Source organism: Coprinopsis cinerea, assembly GCF_000182895.1.
Source record: "Coprinopsis cinerea okayama7#130 chromosome 11 map unlocalized cont3.11, whole genome shotgun sequence".
Taxonomy (NCBI): Eukaryota; Fungi; Basidiomycota; class Agaricomycetes; order Agaricales; family Psathyrellaceae; genus Coprinopsis; species Coprinopsis cinerea.
This window is the reverse complement of record NW_003307534.1, coordinates 1,641,255-1,658,076: the sequence shown is the minus strand read 5'-3', so window position 1 is coordinate 1,658,076 and position 16,822 is coordinate 1,641,255. Positions and strand designations below refer to the sequence as shown.

Sequence of the window (16,822 nt, the reverse complement as noted above, 5' to 3'; positions counted from 1 at the left end):
CAGAGCCTTTCAAATGTGGCCAACGTGAAGCTGTCGCGGTTGCAGTTAACTGCGCATTCCAAAAGCCCAGGAATAGGCCGCCGAGCGAAACGGAGGTCATAGCACCGGATCGCTGTCTACGTAATCACAGGTTTGTCGGTGATCAAGCGATGGCGGCGGGCATCGCACCGTCGGGGGCCTTGTGGCAGTGCCAAATAAGCGCCCGCTGGGGTCTCGGCGGGGGGATGGTCAACGGAACAGGGAAACTTCCGCGGCTTGTTAGCGGGGTCCTTACAAACAGGTATAGGTAGGAGATCTGTCATATCGACGCGATGGAGCTTGGATCTAAGTAATTTTGACGACGACGGAATAGCAGGAACTGTGCTGACTCTCTGGGTTCAGGCGTACTAGTAGAGTGCGGTTCCAGTTCACTACTGATAGCGATAACACAATTATGTCCAAGAAAACAGCGAGAAAGATGTAATACGATGCGTATTATCAGTCGTGCGTTCTTGCAGAAGCACGGAAACGGCGGAGGTAGAACTTACCAGATTTAAAGCACAAAACTTTACCCTCAACCCTGAAACTTCTTCACCTGTTACACGCACCATGATCGGCGCGAGCGATGGTACACAATGGTACACTTGCTAGCTCATTTGCCCCTATTCACCATTCCGATCCGTCAAACCCATGTGGATGACACCCGTCGAGGCGCTGATCCGTTCAGACTGCAAATCATAGTTCCCGATCCTCCTGTACCACACCAGAAGTCTGCCTGACAGTGACAGGAGGCACCTCATCGTGTTTCAAGGCATTACGTCGGCGTGTTCAACCGAGGATCCTTATTACATTTCTTCGAAGGAGCACCTTACATGCCTATCACTAACTCAGAGTTGGCGGCCACCGAAGTTGCCACACCAATTAAGCACACATACTTACAGCAGTTATTTGACTACAATCCGCCAGCCCGACACCTACTTCTTGTTGTGCTCGATAAGCGTTTCAGCTTAGTGTAAATGGATGGTTTATTGCACACATAAGATTATTAACAGCAAGTAATTCCTTGTCTTTATTTCCAAATATCCAGATGCGAGGCAGCGAGATGGTATGCGTAGAGGGCGGACATGGTGATGCACCCGCTGTTAAGACTCAGGAGGTCCGACATTACGAACCAACATCCCACCAGAAACATCCTAATAGAAGAGGCAAGCGAATCTAATGCTCCCTCCCCGCCGCTGAATCTAAAGATCGCTCCAATACTTGGATCAGGAAGACACCTACATTACCCGACGAAGTCGGGATATGTGGTTCCGGTGAGAGCGGGCAGGCCAGAGCTGCCTCGTTGCCACTGGCCCACCTTTCCAGCTTTCTTGGATAGCGACTAAATGTATTCAACCTCCTCACAATCATAATGCACTACAAGATATTCCTACATCGTCGGCCAAGGGGTAGAATGCTCCTAAACATTTCCCGTTAACGTACTTTTCGGCCAAAAACATCCGCGGGCGTCGAATTCTGAGACCCCGCCGCAGAGCATCTATATCACTCCTTCTGTTACTACAGATCTGATTGTATGCAGCCATTACTATTGTGAGATTGACAGGCAGACCATTCGAGCGATCGTGGCACCAATAACAGCCTGAGGTTACTTACCTCCGACGAGGTTGCGACTGTTCGACGGAGACATTGGCATTGACAACGTATGAGATGGTACCCGTCAGTTTACTCGAAATCATGGCAGTCTGTCTATTGTATCGAAGACGAGCCACAGGCACGCACATAGTTACTACTGAATGGAACAAGGGGGTGCTACTAGCGTTGGTTCCCCCGTGAAGGTCGGTGACCTACCGCAAGGCTAACTGTGAAGTTCCAGCGTGCTGTCCGAGCTCAAGCTGCATGTTCTTTGCATTTGCTCCCTGATCGGCGGAGGTTTAGACGTCGTACCACCGGACACGAGGGAGCAATGAGGCCAAGTTCCGAGTTGTGGGGAAAGCGACTACATACTAACTTTCGCCGACCCGAGCCCTTGTGGACAGGTATTCTGTTCGACAGATGGTTCTGAATCCTGATACCATGCAGTCTTGTGAATTGCCTCTATGCCGAAAGCAAACCTGTTCTAATCGCCACAAGGCTATAGCGGAGAGAACAAGTGCATCATCGCAGCGGACACAGGTTTGGAGTAAGACTTGGCTTTTCTTGGCAAACAGAGGCTATTTCCGGATTGTGTGATCTCTCAGGGATCTCTCACCCGACAAGGACGAAACGATGACCTCGGACGGAAGCCATGCAAAAGGCCTTAAAGAGACCTGCCCTGGTAGCTGATCTCCCCAAAGTCACCCTCCAAAACATTCCCGACACCTGCCTTTGGAACCACTAGCACCCATCAGCGCCCACAAATGTCGGCTACATCCATGACACCCGCCTCCTGGGACTCGCTCCCCAATGAAATAAAACTCGCAATCGCTGGCTCCCTCGCTGGCCAGGATCTAGAATCGCTCTCGAAAGTAGATCAACGGACTTACCAGGTCTGCGTCCCCGCAAAGTTCAGAGTACGTGGCAACCACATAAATTAGTGGCGTCGCAGAAGGCCTTACAGTCCAGTGGCAGGTCGTCAAACTTGCTACATTTCAAGCGTTCGAACGCTTCTTGGAGACAGTTCCTCCGAGCTACTTCACGCATATCGAAGAACTCGACTTATCCGCCGAGGATGAACCCAACGCGCCCAACATTCCTCTCCGTACACGAACTGAAGCCTTCATCAGCCTATTGGCCGCCACCCCACGACTCACCACCCTTACGTTGCGCCTCAAGGGTTCTCTCGACGAGAGTATCATTGCACCCTTCCCCCACCTGAAAAATCTTCGAAAGGTGACCATTTCGAATACGGGAGATGAGCGAGAAGCACCCTTGTACGTTTCAAAAATTCCTTTATTTGTCGGGCATGGTCTCATGGACTGGTTTAGGAGTGAACGTCTCGTTGTTTCCCTTGCAGCATCTCTTCCCCAGTTGGAGGAATTGTATCTGGAAAACATTTCCCGCTCGAAAGTCCACGCAAACGACCTTGAAGGGAATCCCGACATCCCTGTCGTGTATGGGGACGAACTGATCCCCGACCACCCTCTCCTGGGATCCGAACTCGCTCTCCCTTCCCTTCTCAGAATCCCGACCCTTAGAAAGCTCTCCATCCGTGACACCCATCTCGGTGACGAGCGCTGGATCACTACGCCTGTGGCCTGTCGGCTTGAAGTCCTCGACTTGGGCAGTTACGTCTATACGGACGAGGACTTCAACTCTTCCTGCACCCAACGCATCATGGCCGCCGTTGGACCCTCCGTGGATGAGTTCTCTCTGTCTACGGTGGTGTCGGACAGCCTTCGCTTTGCCGAACCAGCCGAAACCCCCCTTCGCCGCCTTCGAAAGCTCCACATCTCACCATTCTTCCCCGTCGACAGCGTCGTTGACACCGTTTCAAACCTTGCTGGTTCACCAATCGAAACCCTATCTCTACAATGCTTCGAGGATGATGTCGTTGACGTCTGCTCGGCGTTGGAAGGCTTCCTCACACTCAAGGTTGAGCGCGGCCCTCAATTCTTTGACAAACTTCAGAGGATTGACGTCACTGTCGCCGCCAACCCAGATGACTGTGACGAACATGCAGACGACATCGATGACGAGGAGCGGTCAGAGCGGATTGCCGCTGCTGAACGTTTGCAGAGTTTGTGTAGGGATCTTCAGTTGGCTAGCGTGGTGGACAAGTTGTCCAAGGTTGAAGACAAGCTCGGGAAGCCTGCTCTCAGCACCACGCCGAGGAGGCCCGTCCGATCCATGACGCTCTAATCTCCATTGCTTTCTACGTCTTTCCAGACAGGACTGTGTTCCGATCGACATTTGCATTGCATCGTCCATTATCATTATTACTATATCACGCTATTGGGTTTATTGGTAGTCTAGCGGTCTTCTGTACAGTCGCATCTTTGTTTGGGATACCCTCGTATAATCTGTCACTTCTACCTCGAACGGTCCTTGGGTTAACGACAGTAATGACTGATATCAAGTCTGAGCTCATCAGTAGGTCTCCAGCGACTGCGTGAGTGTCGGACGCTTCATGGGCGCATCTTTTGATAAGACTTCCGCCGTTGTCAATTGGTCGTCAATCAAACCTACAAGGTATGATTTGACTCTCGAGGCAATGATCTGGAGCCTGAGAAGTCCATTCCCCGATCTAGCGAGTACATAGTTTCTTGATATGCCGAGGGTGCCTCAGGCTAGGTTGGACTCCCGAGCCTTCTAGGTCAATATCTATTGGGAGGAAATTGAGCTCCATCAGGGCCTGAATAGGGCCAGTCTGACCCCCTTGATTGTGACTGTTGAATGGGGAGGCAAATTGGGGCAGTCAGTGCCCGGCTCAGGGGAATGTTACGAAGCAACTGCCTCAGCACTGGCGCCCCGACCCGTACCCCGGGATAGCAGACCCAGAAGGATGGCTAGCACTTGGCCGACTTGACCGATCTTTGATGATACTTAGCACTAAGTAAGTACCCTTTGAGCCATGCCTGTGGTGGTACCGTTCCATGCTAGGCGCAACAATGACCAGGCTATGCGTCGAGTTTAGGACCAGTCAAGATCCAAAGTAGGAAGTGACACAATCCATGCTGGGGTTTCATCGTGCCTAACTTACATGGGCTTAGGATGCTGTACCAACACAGTGCTCTGCGGTCTTAGCGACCTATTGGTGCTCAAGTTGTCAGCGCCCACTGACTCTCTACTTCATCCGTTACATTTGCGGTGAGGAGAGTCGACGGGCGCAGATAGGGGCAGTCCGATTCGGGCCTACAATTTCGGTCGGAGCTTAAACGGTGTCACGCTGGCGAGCATCGCTCCAGCGCTTCTTGTCTTGCACCTTCCGAGTCAATCTCTGCTGAATATTCGAACGCAAACCATACAGTACCCTTCAATTCCAACGACAAGCTGCTAGGATGCTCTGCATTGCCCTTGAGAAACTCCTAAACTTGAAGCCAAGATGACAAGGCGCCGAATTTGTTTCGTGAGTGCATTTTCCTTGCGTCACCTCCTTTCAGATGAGAATTACACACGTTGGAGGAAACATATTCCAATGACATCTTCGACCTGGTGCTTGTTCTGGTACACTGTCATAGGAACCGCTCGAGTCCAGGTCAAGAACGGAAAGCTGATATTGTCCTTCTGGTCGTTGTACGCTTTGCCCTGGTTGATGCTAAGTACTTTCTTATTCTAGGTCTATTAATACTGCGATGACTGGCTGCGATTAGTTTGTTTTCCTTGTGCGGAGGCGAACTGTGCTGATCGACCACCAACGTTGAGGATCGCAAGGAATCTATCTTATCGAAGCGAACTAGCTGATGACTATCACCTCAATCTCACTGCGCGGTTCGAACTGAACGGGACGGTCACGGATTTTCTCATTCGTGGGCAATCAGTTAAGTAGTACATCGAATGACGCTCACCGAGGAAAATCTAGCGTTCAATCAATGTCGCCTTCGAGGAGCGTAATGCTTCAAGACCACTTGTTTGCGCTCCGCTCGCTGCCTTTCCACGCCTTTTGTTTCTTTCATTCCTTTCGTGTGACCCATGGCGGGCGCAAGTCGCTCTGTATGTAATATCGCCCAACGATTTCCAGGCACCCGACGAAGATCCGTGACGTCCTATCCCCTAGACTCTGAGGTGGTTTCTAGGTCGCCACGCGAGGTGGGCCTCAACGCATGGGACACTTGCTTGCGATCCCATAGGGCTAATAGTATTTCCATAGATTCTCCGGAACCAAGGCCAGTAGATTCCCTAGACTGTGATACAAGAGGTAACCTATACCTCAAGGTAGCATCCGCTCCCCGCTCTATTCGCAGCCTCGTACCCGAAATTCTACCGGGCGCTCTCATTCATTTCTTGAACGTTTCGTAACACACAGTGGCCTCCTCGTTCCTTTGAAGCACTCTACGCGTCTCAAAGGACTATCTGACTACTTCGAAAGGAAAGGACAGAGGCTGCAAATCCTCAGAAGAAGCTCCATCAAGAGATTTTCGGGACCTTTCCCCATTTCTAGCATTTTCGAGTCGAAAAGGGGTGAAACACAAGGTTCTCCGCAATTCTCTTGCTTCTCGCCGGCTTCTCCACACCTTCGTAATGTGGTCACAAATCCGTTCTTCTATTCAACATCTGGACGATGAACGGTTCCCCGCGGCGTCGCATGGTCTTGTCGCGGCGACTTGGCACTCTCCCACTGGTTTCTGTTAAATACACGGTACCGCTGTTAGGTTTCTTTGCGAGGCACCCTCCAGTTGCTCTTCGCTGCCTACAGTCCCTAGTCTCCCCAGCGGGTCCTCGAAGATGAAGACCACGGCTACCTTTGCTTTCCTCATGGCCCTCACTGTCCAGGGTGTCGTTGGACAGTTGGCCCTCCTCTCCAAGTTGGCCGGCAAGCAGTACTTTGGTACCGCCATCGACTACGTCGCTATCAACGACACGGCCTACATGAAGAAGTCCGGTGACAGGTGGGAGTTCGACACCATCACCCCTGTATGTGTATTCTCTCGTTTCCTCCTGTCCGACCATCGCTGACGCTGCGCTTCCAGTCGAACAGCATGAAGTGGGAGACCATCCAACCTGAGCAAGGCGTCTGGAACTTCGGCCCTGCAGACGAACTCGTCGCCTTCGCCAAGAAGAACAGGCAAGCCGTTCGTGGTTAGTACAGATATCTTCCGCTCGATTAGGCGAGTTTTAACGTGACTGCGCGCCGTCAGGACACACTTGCCTCTGGCACAGTCAACTCGCTCCATGGGTCGAGGCCGGCAACTTCGACAGCGAGACCCTGCATGAGATCATCCACGAGCACTGCTACAAGTTGGTGAGCCACTACAAGGGCGACGTGTTCCACTGGGATGTTGTCAACGGTATGTCGAATGAGTGTTGGTAATAACAGCTGCTGAACCCCAATGTCAGAGGCCTTCCTTGATGACGGAACCTTCCGCCCCACCGTGTTCTACAACACCACGGGAACCACCTATTTCGACACTGTCTTCAAGGCTGCCCGGGCTGCTGATCCCAAGGCTAAGCTCTACGTAAGTGATAGCTGGAATCGTCGTTCCATGCCATTCTAACGCTGCGCGTAGATTAACGACTACAACCTCGAGGGACTAAGCCCCAAATCTGACGCTGTCTACGAGCTCGTCAAGGACCTCAAGTCTCGCGGCATCCCCATCGACGGCGTTGGTGTGCAAGGCCATCTCATCCTCGGACAGATCCCCACCACCATCAGGGAGAACTTCCAGCGCTTCGCCGACCTCGGCGTCGACGTTGCCATTACTGAGCTTGACATCCGAATGGACTTGCCTGTTACTCGCGAGAAGTTGGCCCAACAAAAGAAGGACTACGAAGCCGTTGTGTCAGCTTGCAAGGCTGTGAAGCGATGCGTTGGTATCACCATCTGGGACTGGACCGACAAGGTTCGTACTTTCGTAGTTAATGGCAATGATTCCAGTCTAACAGACGCGTAGTACTCCTGGGTTCCCGGCTGGTTCGAGGGTGAGGGTGCCGCTCTCCCTTGGGACGAGGACTTCAAGAAGAAGCCCGCTTACTACGGTATTGTCGAGGGTCTCATCAAGCCCGTTCGCAGGAAGTAGATTCTTTGACAAGCTTATTTATTCTGTGGTAGTTTGACCTGGAACGAAAGAGAGGACTTCATGACGGCTAGTATCTCTATTCGTATTTGAGAGTCAGAGACTATCCGTTAGGTCGGTGTGTGTGTGAGTTGCGAGGTCAGCACAGGCCAAAAACTTGGACGCGAACCCCCGAGTCGTCCCTTAGGACCTCCTACCCGGCCGACTCGGTCACCTGCCACGGCCATAGGCGACTGTCTCCGCGATCCACCGAATTAGTCCCCATATCAACGGCAGAGCAGAGATGTCCATCCTACAGTCCTGACAGATGGAGGAGGTCTACCTACCTCTTCAAGTTACGGTATCGGTGGTTTGGTAAATTTCACTCGCGCGTTGTTCCAGGTTCGAACCAACGGCCCGGCTTGCGGGATAGAAACTTTTGCCCCGCAGGCTCCGCCTCACTCGACAAAGTTTCCTTCCTGACCGCTTCCATGGGCTCTGCGTAAATGTTTCTGGTTTTGCTGCTCTACCGGTTCCTGTAGCCTCAGCTGACGGCTCAAATTACCAGAAGTGGGTCGCTGGCACATCGGGGCCGGCTAAAACCGAACACCCCGTGCTGTGTGTGTACAAGAGTCAAGGGTAAATGAGTGTACAGCATTCATCGATCCTACGCTTTGTCCACCACTGTCACAGTGTTCTCCCATCGAAACCTCGCCTTCACCCCAAAATCCAGGGCGTCGAAACCACAGGAATGGGAGTGAAGTTCTCATCCCAAGGCGATGAGGTGGCAAGTGTCCTGACGTTGCTACTGCCATTCTCCAAGCAGTCACTGATATGGATACTGCAGGGTGACAAAGGTTGGCGGAAATGGAAGAAAAAGAAAGATCGACATGCTGCAGGTTGGTCTTATGATCGTGAACTCAGGACAAAGAGGTGAATGTTGTCAACAGCGGCTCTCGATGAGACGATTACGAACTGTGACGATGGGCCTTCCCCATCTGAGGGCCGTGCGGCTGCGAGCTCTGCGAGCGCAAGTCGGGCGCTGAACCCAGCGCACACCGCGGACGAAGCAATGGGTCGTCCAACGTTGCTCAGCGACGTGGATCGGCACTCCCCCCCTGTGTCCGTATCCGTAGTCGACGACATGGAGGATTCCACAGGATCCAGCGCCGAAGTAACCCGTAGCTCAAACGTCGCTAGTGGAGGAATTCTCAATAATTCGGACCATGTCACAATCAGTGGAGGAAACTTCGTTAATGTCGGAAGAGACACGGTCAATAATACCACCAATATATACAACAGCTCTGCTGAACCGCCCCCTGGCGACGAGTGCAGTAGGTCCTTGCAGTTTCTAGAAGAGCCTCACTGAACTTTGGGCTGCAGGCAAATGGGCCTCACAAGCAGCGGAATGGCTCGCACCCCATGTAAACTTCCGCGTGATCCATAACAGTATCCAGAAACAGTCGACCCCCGGCACTGGCTGTGGGTTTATCGAGAGCTATCTGGTAAGCGCCTGGTTTCGCGGGGAGACGAGTGTCATCTGGGGAACAGGGCTTGGTAAGAGTCGGATTGATATCACATTCTCGGTTCATTCTGACTGTGGAACGTAACAGCGGGCGCTGGAAAGTCAGTCCTTGCGTGAGTTCAATCATCATCGGAAAGCCAAATGGCCTCTTATGGGTGCTTCATGTGCAGGTCAAAACTCGTGGACCGCCTCGAACAGGATGTCGACGAAACCAGGGACATCAGCGTGATCTTCGCATACCTTCGCTATACAGAGCCCCTGTCAGTGGAAGATGTACTCGAGGGTCTTATCAAGCTACATCTCCAGGAGCACCCCTTCCTCGGGGGGATTGTCAAGCCTTTGCACTCCCATCACGTCAACCGGGGCACACGGCCGTCTCAACAGGAGCTCATCGACGTCCTCCGTACGATAGAAAAGGAATTTCGCGTTAATTACATCGTCCTGGACGGCGTTGATGAAATCAACCCTGACACCCAGTTCGACCTTATTGAAACCATCAACTCGCTCCAGTCAAAGTTCGCGATCTTCTCGAGGCCCCCTGGATCCCCTCCAGGAGAGCTTGAGCTTGCCGAATACGACATTCTTCAGGGTATCGGCCGACGGCGAAGACATGGCCCTCATGGTTTCGGACAATGTGAAAAGGAATCCTTCTCTCCGCTCTTTGGTCAAGCGCCATGGTATCGAGGAAGAATTACTCTCTCAGATACTTGAAAAGGCTGATGGGATGTGCGTATCCCAGACCCAATCTGTCTGTTTATCCAGCTGATTATTCATCCTCAGGTTTCTTCACGCGAAACTCCAGGTCGAGGCGATTCAGGATTGCCTTTCTGTCCAGACTCTGCGGGAAACGCTCGAGAGAATACCGCCTGGGCTAGATGGAATCTACGCCGATACTCTGGCTCGGATCGAAAAGCGACCAGAGCATGCTCTTTTTGCCAAGGAGGTGCTTCTGTGGCTTTTGTACTGCAAGAGACCTCTGTCAGTAGAGGAGGTTCGTTATGCAGTAGCGAATCTTCCGGAGAGCTACATCTTCGACGAGGGCCGACTAATTGACGAGGCCGACTTGATTTCTATCTGTTGCGGTTTGATCCATATTCAAGAGAATGGATGGGGGCCCACCGTAGTCCGACTCATTCGTAAGTGTCATTCGAGATCATCACTTGACATTGGATGCTGACAATGCGTCAGACTACACCGCATATGATTCCCTGAAGCGTCTTCTGTACAAAGACTTTCCCGATCCCCATGGAGTGCTCACCCGGATTTGCATCCAAAGGCTCGTCGCCTTCGACTTGACAAACCTCCCAGGCCCCAGCTCAACCATGGGACAGAATCTCGCGTCGTGTATTAACAACCACCCATTCCTCCGATACGCCCATGTCCACTGGGCCTCGCATGCCCGAGAAAGCCAATCTCACCAAATGTGGACGGCAATCATCGAGTTCATCCGCCAGTGCTCTTCGTTCCCGTGTGGCTACAGGCCGGGTGGCTTCAACACACATATCCTTCTTCTACAACCTCTTCACGTCGTCGCCGCCTACAACCTACCAGCGCTCGTTCCTGCTATCGCAGGTCACGGAGAAATCAATGCGATAACGGAAGTCGAGTTAGTCATCGACGAGGAAGGCCGAGACGGGCCTCGATGGACCCCCCTCATAATCGCCTCGATGAATGGCTACGAGAAGGTTGTCATGAATTTGCTTCGGGAGAAGGGAATTGCGGTCAACACTAGAGGGAGCGATGGGAGAACGGCATTGCTGTGGGCGCTCGCCAACCGTCATGAATCTGTTGCCGATCTGCTATTGGCGCACGAAAGCATCGACGTTCACCGGGCAGACAACGAGGGCTGGACACCGTTGATGATGGCGTCGAGAAACGGGTATACCTCTCTTGTCGACCGCCTTGTTCAAATGGAGGGCATCGAGGTCAACGCGCAGAACAAAGACGGCAAAACGGCATTGCTGTTGGCCAGCGCCCATGGGCACCCGTCCACCGTTTCTCGTCTGCTAGAAGAAGAAAGAGTTGACGTGCATCTGCGGGACTCGAACGGGAGCTCGGCTTTGGTTCTTGCCGCTATCCTTGGGGAATGGGAACGATTTTTCTCCGAGTCGGAAAAGATATTAGCTGCTTTTTACACCACCTTCCCTTTTGTGCGCCACGTACATGGATTTTATGGCCTCGAACTGTTCCTACTCATGGGATATGAGCAGAGTGCCAGCGGGGAGAGCAACCAGGCAGCTTACGAGGCAGTAGTTGCCCGGCTACTTCAGACGCCAGGGACCCACGTTAGCTACCAGGACCCGGGGTTCACCGTCCTGATGTCGGCGGCGTGTGCTGGCGATTGCGTCCCGATCATCGACCAACTACTTGCAGCCGATGGGACTCGACTCAACGCTCAGTCGCCTCAAGATGGCTGCACAGCCCTGATGCTTGCCTCCAGGAGGAACCACGTCAAGGCCGTTGACCGCCTCCTACGACAGCCGGGGATTGACGTCAATCTGCAGAACAAGCGAGGAGAGTCAGCGTTGATGTTGGCGGTGCAGGAGGGTCACAGCAAAGTGGTCGACCGTTTGCTGAGGGCAGAAGGGTTGGACTCGAGCCTGCGGGACAACCGTGGCTGGACACTACTAATGGCAGCATGCTACCGCGGCAAGACCGAAATATTCGACCGCCTACTTCAACTGAACCCAGTGGAAGCCCATGCCCGATCGAAGGACGGCCAAACAACACTGATGATCGCTGCGGGCGCTTGGCGCAGCGAAATCGTTCAGCGATTACTTCGGATCGAGGGTACCCAAGTCAACCTACGGGACGAGAACGGGTTCACCGCATTGATGCATGCTTGCTACCATCCTGTGCACTTCGAACTGAAATACATGGGTTGCAAGCCAGTGCAAACAGTCAGCCTGTTACTGGCGACGAAAGGAATCGAGGTCAACGCTGTATCTGCGGACGGCGATACCGCATTATTGCTGGCAGCGCGACACAGAAACAACGGGACCGTGAAACAATTGCTCCAAGTGGACGACATTTGACCTTCAGAGGCGAGGCAAGGACGGCCGTACGGCGCTCATGGCTGCAGCCGGGTCTGGGTCCAGGGAGGCTATCATCAAGGTCCTGGATTTAGACCCTGCCCAACTTAACCTCCGAGATCGACAAGGATGGACTGCCTTGATGATAGCATGTGGCAGCTCTCGGATTTCCGTAGAAGTGGTCGACGCATTGCTCCAAGCCAGGGTATCGATCCTAATCTCCAGGACGACTTTGGATGGACAGCTTTGATGCTGGCTTCGAGGCGTTCCGGGGCGGCAGATATCGTCGATAGGCTACTCCAGGAGAACCGAGTTGACGTCCATTTACGGGCCAAAGATGGATTGAACGCGTTGATAGTGGCATCGAGGTATGACGAGGATCGTGCTGTCGAGAGACTGCTTCGGGTGGATGGGATCGAGGTTAACGCACAAGACGAAAGTGGTAGAACGGCTCTGATGTGGGCGGCGTACGTTGGAGATCGAACATCCGTCGAGCTGCTACTTGGGCACAAAGAGGTCCAGGCGGACATGGTGGACAGGGAGGGGAAGTCGGCACTTGATTTAGCATTAGAGCGAGGTCACGATGATATTCAAGATCTATTTACATAGTTCAATTGCTTTTCTCCTTTTGAAATGGAATACTGTCCTTTCGCACGAGTTTGGTACTGTGATGCAAGACGACGAGAGGGCGAAAGCTTCGTACACCGGGTCTGATTCGATGCAGGTACAGTCCACTTGGAAAGCGGACGCATACGGCCCATTCGCCTGAGTGTGTTGGGGTTTGCATCCCACAAAAATACCAGCCAATCATGGCTCAGCGCTGTTCAGCGACAGGCCCTTGTCTCGCCCGACTCCGACTGGCTCCCCTGTGCCGTCAACCAACCAGCCAAACAACTACTTCCTCATCTCGAGCTCTTCAAGCGCCGGCGATCACAAACTGGCGCTTACAACTTATAGGTTCCATCCCCGCAACAGCCGGTTCTATTCATAGTCGCACAATAACCCCAACATTAAATTCCCAATGAATTATCGTTACAAAAAAAGGCCATTGAACATACAAATATCTGACTGTGGCCATAAGTGGTAGAAAATGGCAGTGGGTTACACACATAAAGAAGAAGGTCGAAGGTTATGAGAAGCGGTGTCTGTGTCAGTTGCCAAGTTGTAGCTACCACTTGCAACCTGGCGTGTTCGCGAGCTACCAATTCCAATCATCATCCGGCTTGATCGTCCGCGATTTTCTCTTCTCCAGTTTGCTAGTGGTCTTCATAACAGCAGACGACGACGGCGCAGTAACTTTGACGTCGGGTGTCATCACCGCCATGCTGGGTGTCTGCGGTGAAACTGGCTTGGGTGCCGCGGGGTAACCCATTTTCGCGTACTTGTCGTCATCGTCGTCGGCGTCGATGAGGGACACTTTGCTGGTGGTGGAAGAGCGCTTAAGCGAGCCAGACCGGGACAGAGACAGGGATTGGGTGGAAGCGCGGGTGAGAGGCCGTGAAGGTGGTGGCTCTGTGAGCGCGGATGCGATCGATTGCGACACGTCCGACAGAATCAGCGAGGCTCGTTTCTGGCTTTTGCTCAACCTAGTCTCCGGTCAGCAGTAGTTTCACCAAAGGAAGACAAAGGACACTCACGCAGTGACAGTCGGGCTCTTCTGCAGCTCACCCAACTTCTTGCCCACCGAGTCCATCCACGCCGAGACCTGCGCCTGTGGGGACGCCAGCGATCCCAACCCCACAATCGACGAACCAGGGATCGACGAAGACGGTGGAACCGCCGCCGCCTTGCCTTTAGGCGGGTCCTGCAACTTCACCGACCCACTCATCCCAACCTCATTCGCACCCCACACATCCCACGCATCATCCGGCCCATCACTCACACTCGCACCGCCCGAGGACGAAACCGAAACATCCAACAAATCCTTCCTCCGCTTCCGCCGCTCCTTTTGCTCGAGGAAGGCGGGGTTGGGGCTGACCGTCGGCGTGGCTCCTGTATCCGTGATGATGAGCTCCTGCGGCGAACTGTGAATGCTGCTGTTACCATTCGGCGGTGGCTCGACATGCTGCTTGACGGTGTCGACGTCCTCGTCTAGCGAGGTTGCTGAGGAGCATTGTGAGAGGCGGTGGTGTGCGCCTGTGCTGCTGGATGTTGTTGTTGTTCTGGACGTCGAGGCGGAGGAGTTGGAGTCGCGGGCTGAATGTCGAGGGAGGGATTTACTGGAGAGTAGAGGAGAGGGTGTAGCAGAGGGAGGGCGGGACCCTGTCCCTGTTGCGACGCTCAGCAGCCTGCTGACCTCCTGCACTCCGCCCTTTAGTCCCTCGAACGAAAGCGTTGCTGGACTCGTTAATGACCTGAGTGCAGCCGTGTTGGCATTCGATATACTGTTTTCGCGTTCAACACCACGGTTCACTATCCGTTCCCATTTCCTCTTCACTATTCGACTATCAGAGCGCGAATTTGTAGAGACAACGCGACCACGTACGTTCAGCCAGTTCCTCCTCGTGTGCAGCAAGTTGCGTCCGTAGCTCGAGACAATAAGCCTCTTTCTGAGCAATAAAGGACAGTAAATCTGCATGTCTTTTACATCTATTAGACCTAGTAATTCCAATATGCGAGCGGTAACTCACTGTTCTGCCAAAGTCAACTTGGGTCTCGGTTTCTCTCCCTCCACTTGAAGCCCCAGCCCAATCGCCTTCTCCACAAACGGAGAATCAAGCTGTCCACGAGTCTGACTCCCCGAACGCGACGACTGCGCAGACCTCCTCTTCCATTCGCGTTCACGATGGTTCTCGCTGTGCGGCGAAAAGTACGGTATCGAGTTTTGTCTTCTCGATCGCTGTGGGGTCCCCGTGGACGGGTCTATCGGCGCAGACTTGGGTGACGGCGACGCTACAGGACTCGCAAACGACGTTCTCTTGCTCGACGACGAGGCAGAAGACGACGAAGCACCGGGTGTCCCGTCCAGATTCGCGATGTCGAGCAAATGGAGCGGTCGGGGTGGTTGCTGCCTCGATTGGCGTTTGGCGTGGGGAGAGGGGTAGTTGAACGACGACGGAGGCGCTGAGCTCATCGTTCAAGGTATCGAGATCGTCGTGGAAAGCGGTGGTCGTAAGTGTCGTTCGTTGTAACACCGTTGAACGCCGTCGTCGTCGCGGTCGTCGTGGTGCGGAAGCAACCTAGGCATGAATTCACCTGCCAACTTTCGGGCATGTCTCTCGGTGTCTTTCGCTTCATCGTCATCGAAACTCATCAAAAATCGTCGGTTGTCGACGTTCCCGAGCATATTTGAATTTTAGGGTTTAAGATTCTCGTACATATGCAGAGGATATCAAGCTTCAAGTCGAATGGGATGGAGAAAGAGTCAAGTCCATTTAAATTGATCTCTTGTAGACGCGAATCCCTACTAATATACAGAGTTGATGGGTTCTGAAGTTCTATTACCTACGAAAAACCGACGGTACATTTGCCAAGAATCGCTGAGAACCAGCATCTCTTTGTAGAACGAAGAAAAGGGGCGACAGCAGCTTTAAAGCAGACTGGCAAAGGGGAGGGGTACCACGGGGACGGGGCCGTGGAGTCGACGTGACAAAAGCAGGTTTCGAATGCTTGACTCTCGTAGGGCCGGTGTCGGTCGAGAACCGTACCTGGACTCCAACGAGATGGCGTCCTTGTTGTCGTAAGTTGGCAGCGTGTCCCGCTTGACTGGAGGCGTAATTACATCCCCTTGACTTGACACCGGCTTGAGGGAGCAGTATCATAAGGCCCCCGAGGTGAAGCGAGCCGAGGTCATGAGTTCCAGCCCAAATCGCGGTGGGCGACCACTTGCGAAATGCGATGGCGACGGCGTGCAATGTTGTTCTAACCGGTACACCGGATGGAGCGGACGAGGGGAGTGCACAACGAGCGATGTTCAAGGCGAGAAGTGGAAGAGTCGAAGCGGGGAACGATCCGGTGTTCCTAAAGGCGAGCAGGTCAGTACACTACAGCGCCGCCATCAACGAGTGGTTGAAGGTTATCTCCGCGGACCTACACTCAACACTGCTAGCACTGCATCGTCTACAAATACCCTAGGAAATCGATGCTCTAGGTCTTCAATGCAGCCGACGCTGGTGTCCAATCGTGTCGAGCAGGGAGCCAGTTGCGCGTTCGAGGGTAAAAAGAGATAACCGTTGGCAGTAGGGACGCTGTTGCCCAATAGGTATGTAAGTAAATGCACGTCAGTTATTAGGATCTTCGACGCAGTGCTGTGTGTAAAGATCAGTTCACGATGCAAAGGTAAATGAATGTTCCTTCGCCGAGCACGACTGATTAGAGCGAAGACAAGCTTGTTAGCTGGCGCGTTGTCGTGTCTGGTCATGATCTGAATTCAAGAGCAGTGATTCGTTTTCTCCCCTTGCGATACGTCGACAGGAGCGCGTCGTCCGCTAGCCAAGAACTCGGGGTGAAAGCACAAATTCTGTCATCAGGGTCAGTCTAAACAATCCAGAAAAACACGAGGTTGAACACGCACGCACCACTTCAAACGCACCCCTTCCCGCTCATACTTCTCACCGGAAACAAATACAATAATAACCGCTAACGCTCAACCTTCTCAACGCCCAACCAAAAAAATTCCAAATCTCAAAATCCATGCAATTGAATCTGGGGTGGTGGTG

The 16,822-nt window shown here is 53.1% G+C and overlaps 6 protein-coding genes across 6 annotated transcripts; 4 read left to right on the top strand and 2 right to left on the bottom strand.

The window, feature by feature from the left end:
* Positions 1–1,172: 1,172 nt before the first annotated feature.
* Positions 1,173–1,715, bottom strand: CC1G_12359 (hypothetical protein; the record flags this gene model as incomplete). The annotated part of the gene is made up of 4 exons (XM_001838833.2): positions 1,173–1,220; positions 1,261–1,360; positions 1,462–1,536; positions 1,633–1,715. 4 exons carry the CDS (start codon positions 1,713–1,715, stop codon positions 1,173–1,175), a joined length of 306 nt encoding a protein of 101 aa, XP_001838885.2.
* Positions 1,716–2,375: 660 nt separating this feature from the next.
* CC1G_12360 (hypothetical protein) lies at positions 2,376–3,816 on the top strand (the record flags this gene model as incomplete). Its single annotated transcript, XM_001838834.2, has 3 exons — positions 2,376–2,528; positions 2,587–2,888; positions 2,943–3,816. 3 exons carry the CDS (start codon positions 2,376–2,378, stop codon positions 3,814–3,816), a joined length of 1,329 nt encoding a protein of 442 aa, XP_001838886.2.
* A 2,478-nt stretch (positions 3,817–6,294) lies between these two features.
* On the top strand, positions 6,295–7,631 carry CC1G_12361 (xylanase glycosyl hydrolase family 10; the record flags this gene model as incomplete). Its single annotated transcript, XM_001838835.2, has 6 exons — positions 6,295–6,528; positions 6,585–6,693; positions 6,753–6,902; positions 6,952–7,070; positions 7,122–7,454; positions 7,506–7,631. Exons 1-6 carry the CDS (start codon positions 6,340–6,342, stop codon positions 7,629–7,631), a joined length of 1,026 nt encoding a protein of 341 aa, XP_001838887.1. The 5' UTR covers positions 6,295–6,339.
* A 913-nt stretch (positions 7,632–8,544) lies between these two features.
* Positions 8,545–12,167, top strand: CC1G_12362 (ankyrin repeat domain-containing protein 50; the record flags this gene model as incomplete). Its single annotated transcript, XM_001838836.2, has 7 exons — positions 8,545–8,941; positions 8,991–9,164; positions 9,221–9,245; positions 9,303–9,647; positions 9,721–9,858; positions 9,913–10,268; positions 10,321–12,167. 7 exons carry the CDS (start codon positions 8,545–8,547, stop codon positions 12,165–12,167), a joined length of 3,282 nt encoding a protein of 1,093 aa, XP_001838888.2.
* A 126-nt stretch (positions 12,168–12,293) lies between these two features.
* CC1G_12363 (hypothetical protein) lies at positions 12,294–12,933 on the top strand (the record flags this gene model as incomplete). The annotated part of the gene is made up of 2 exons (XM_001838837.1): positions 12,294–12,712; positions 12,774–12,933. 2 exons carry the CDS (start codon positions 12,294–12,296, stop codon positions 12,931–12,933), a joined length of 579 nt encoding a protein of 192 aa, XP_001838889.1.
* A 429-nt stretch (positions 12,934–13,362) lies between these two features.
* On the bottom strand, positions 13,363–15,237 carry CC1G_12364 (hypothetical protein; the record flags this gene model as incomplete). Its single annotated transcript, XM_001838838.1, has 4 exons — positions 13,363–13,750; positions 13,802–14,600; positions 14,650–14,744; positions 14,795–15,237. 4 exons carry the CDS (start codon positions 15,235–15,237, stop codon positions 13,363–13,365), a joined length of 1,725 nt encoding a protein of 574 aa, XP_001838890.1.
* Positions 15,238–16,822: the final 1,585 nt, after the last annotated feature.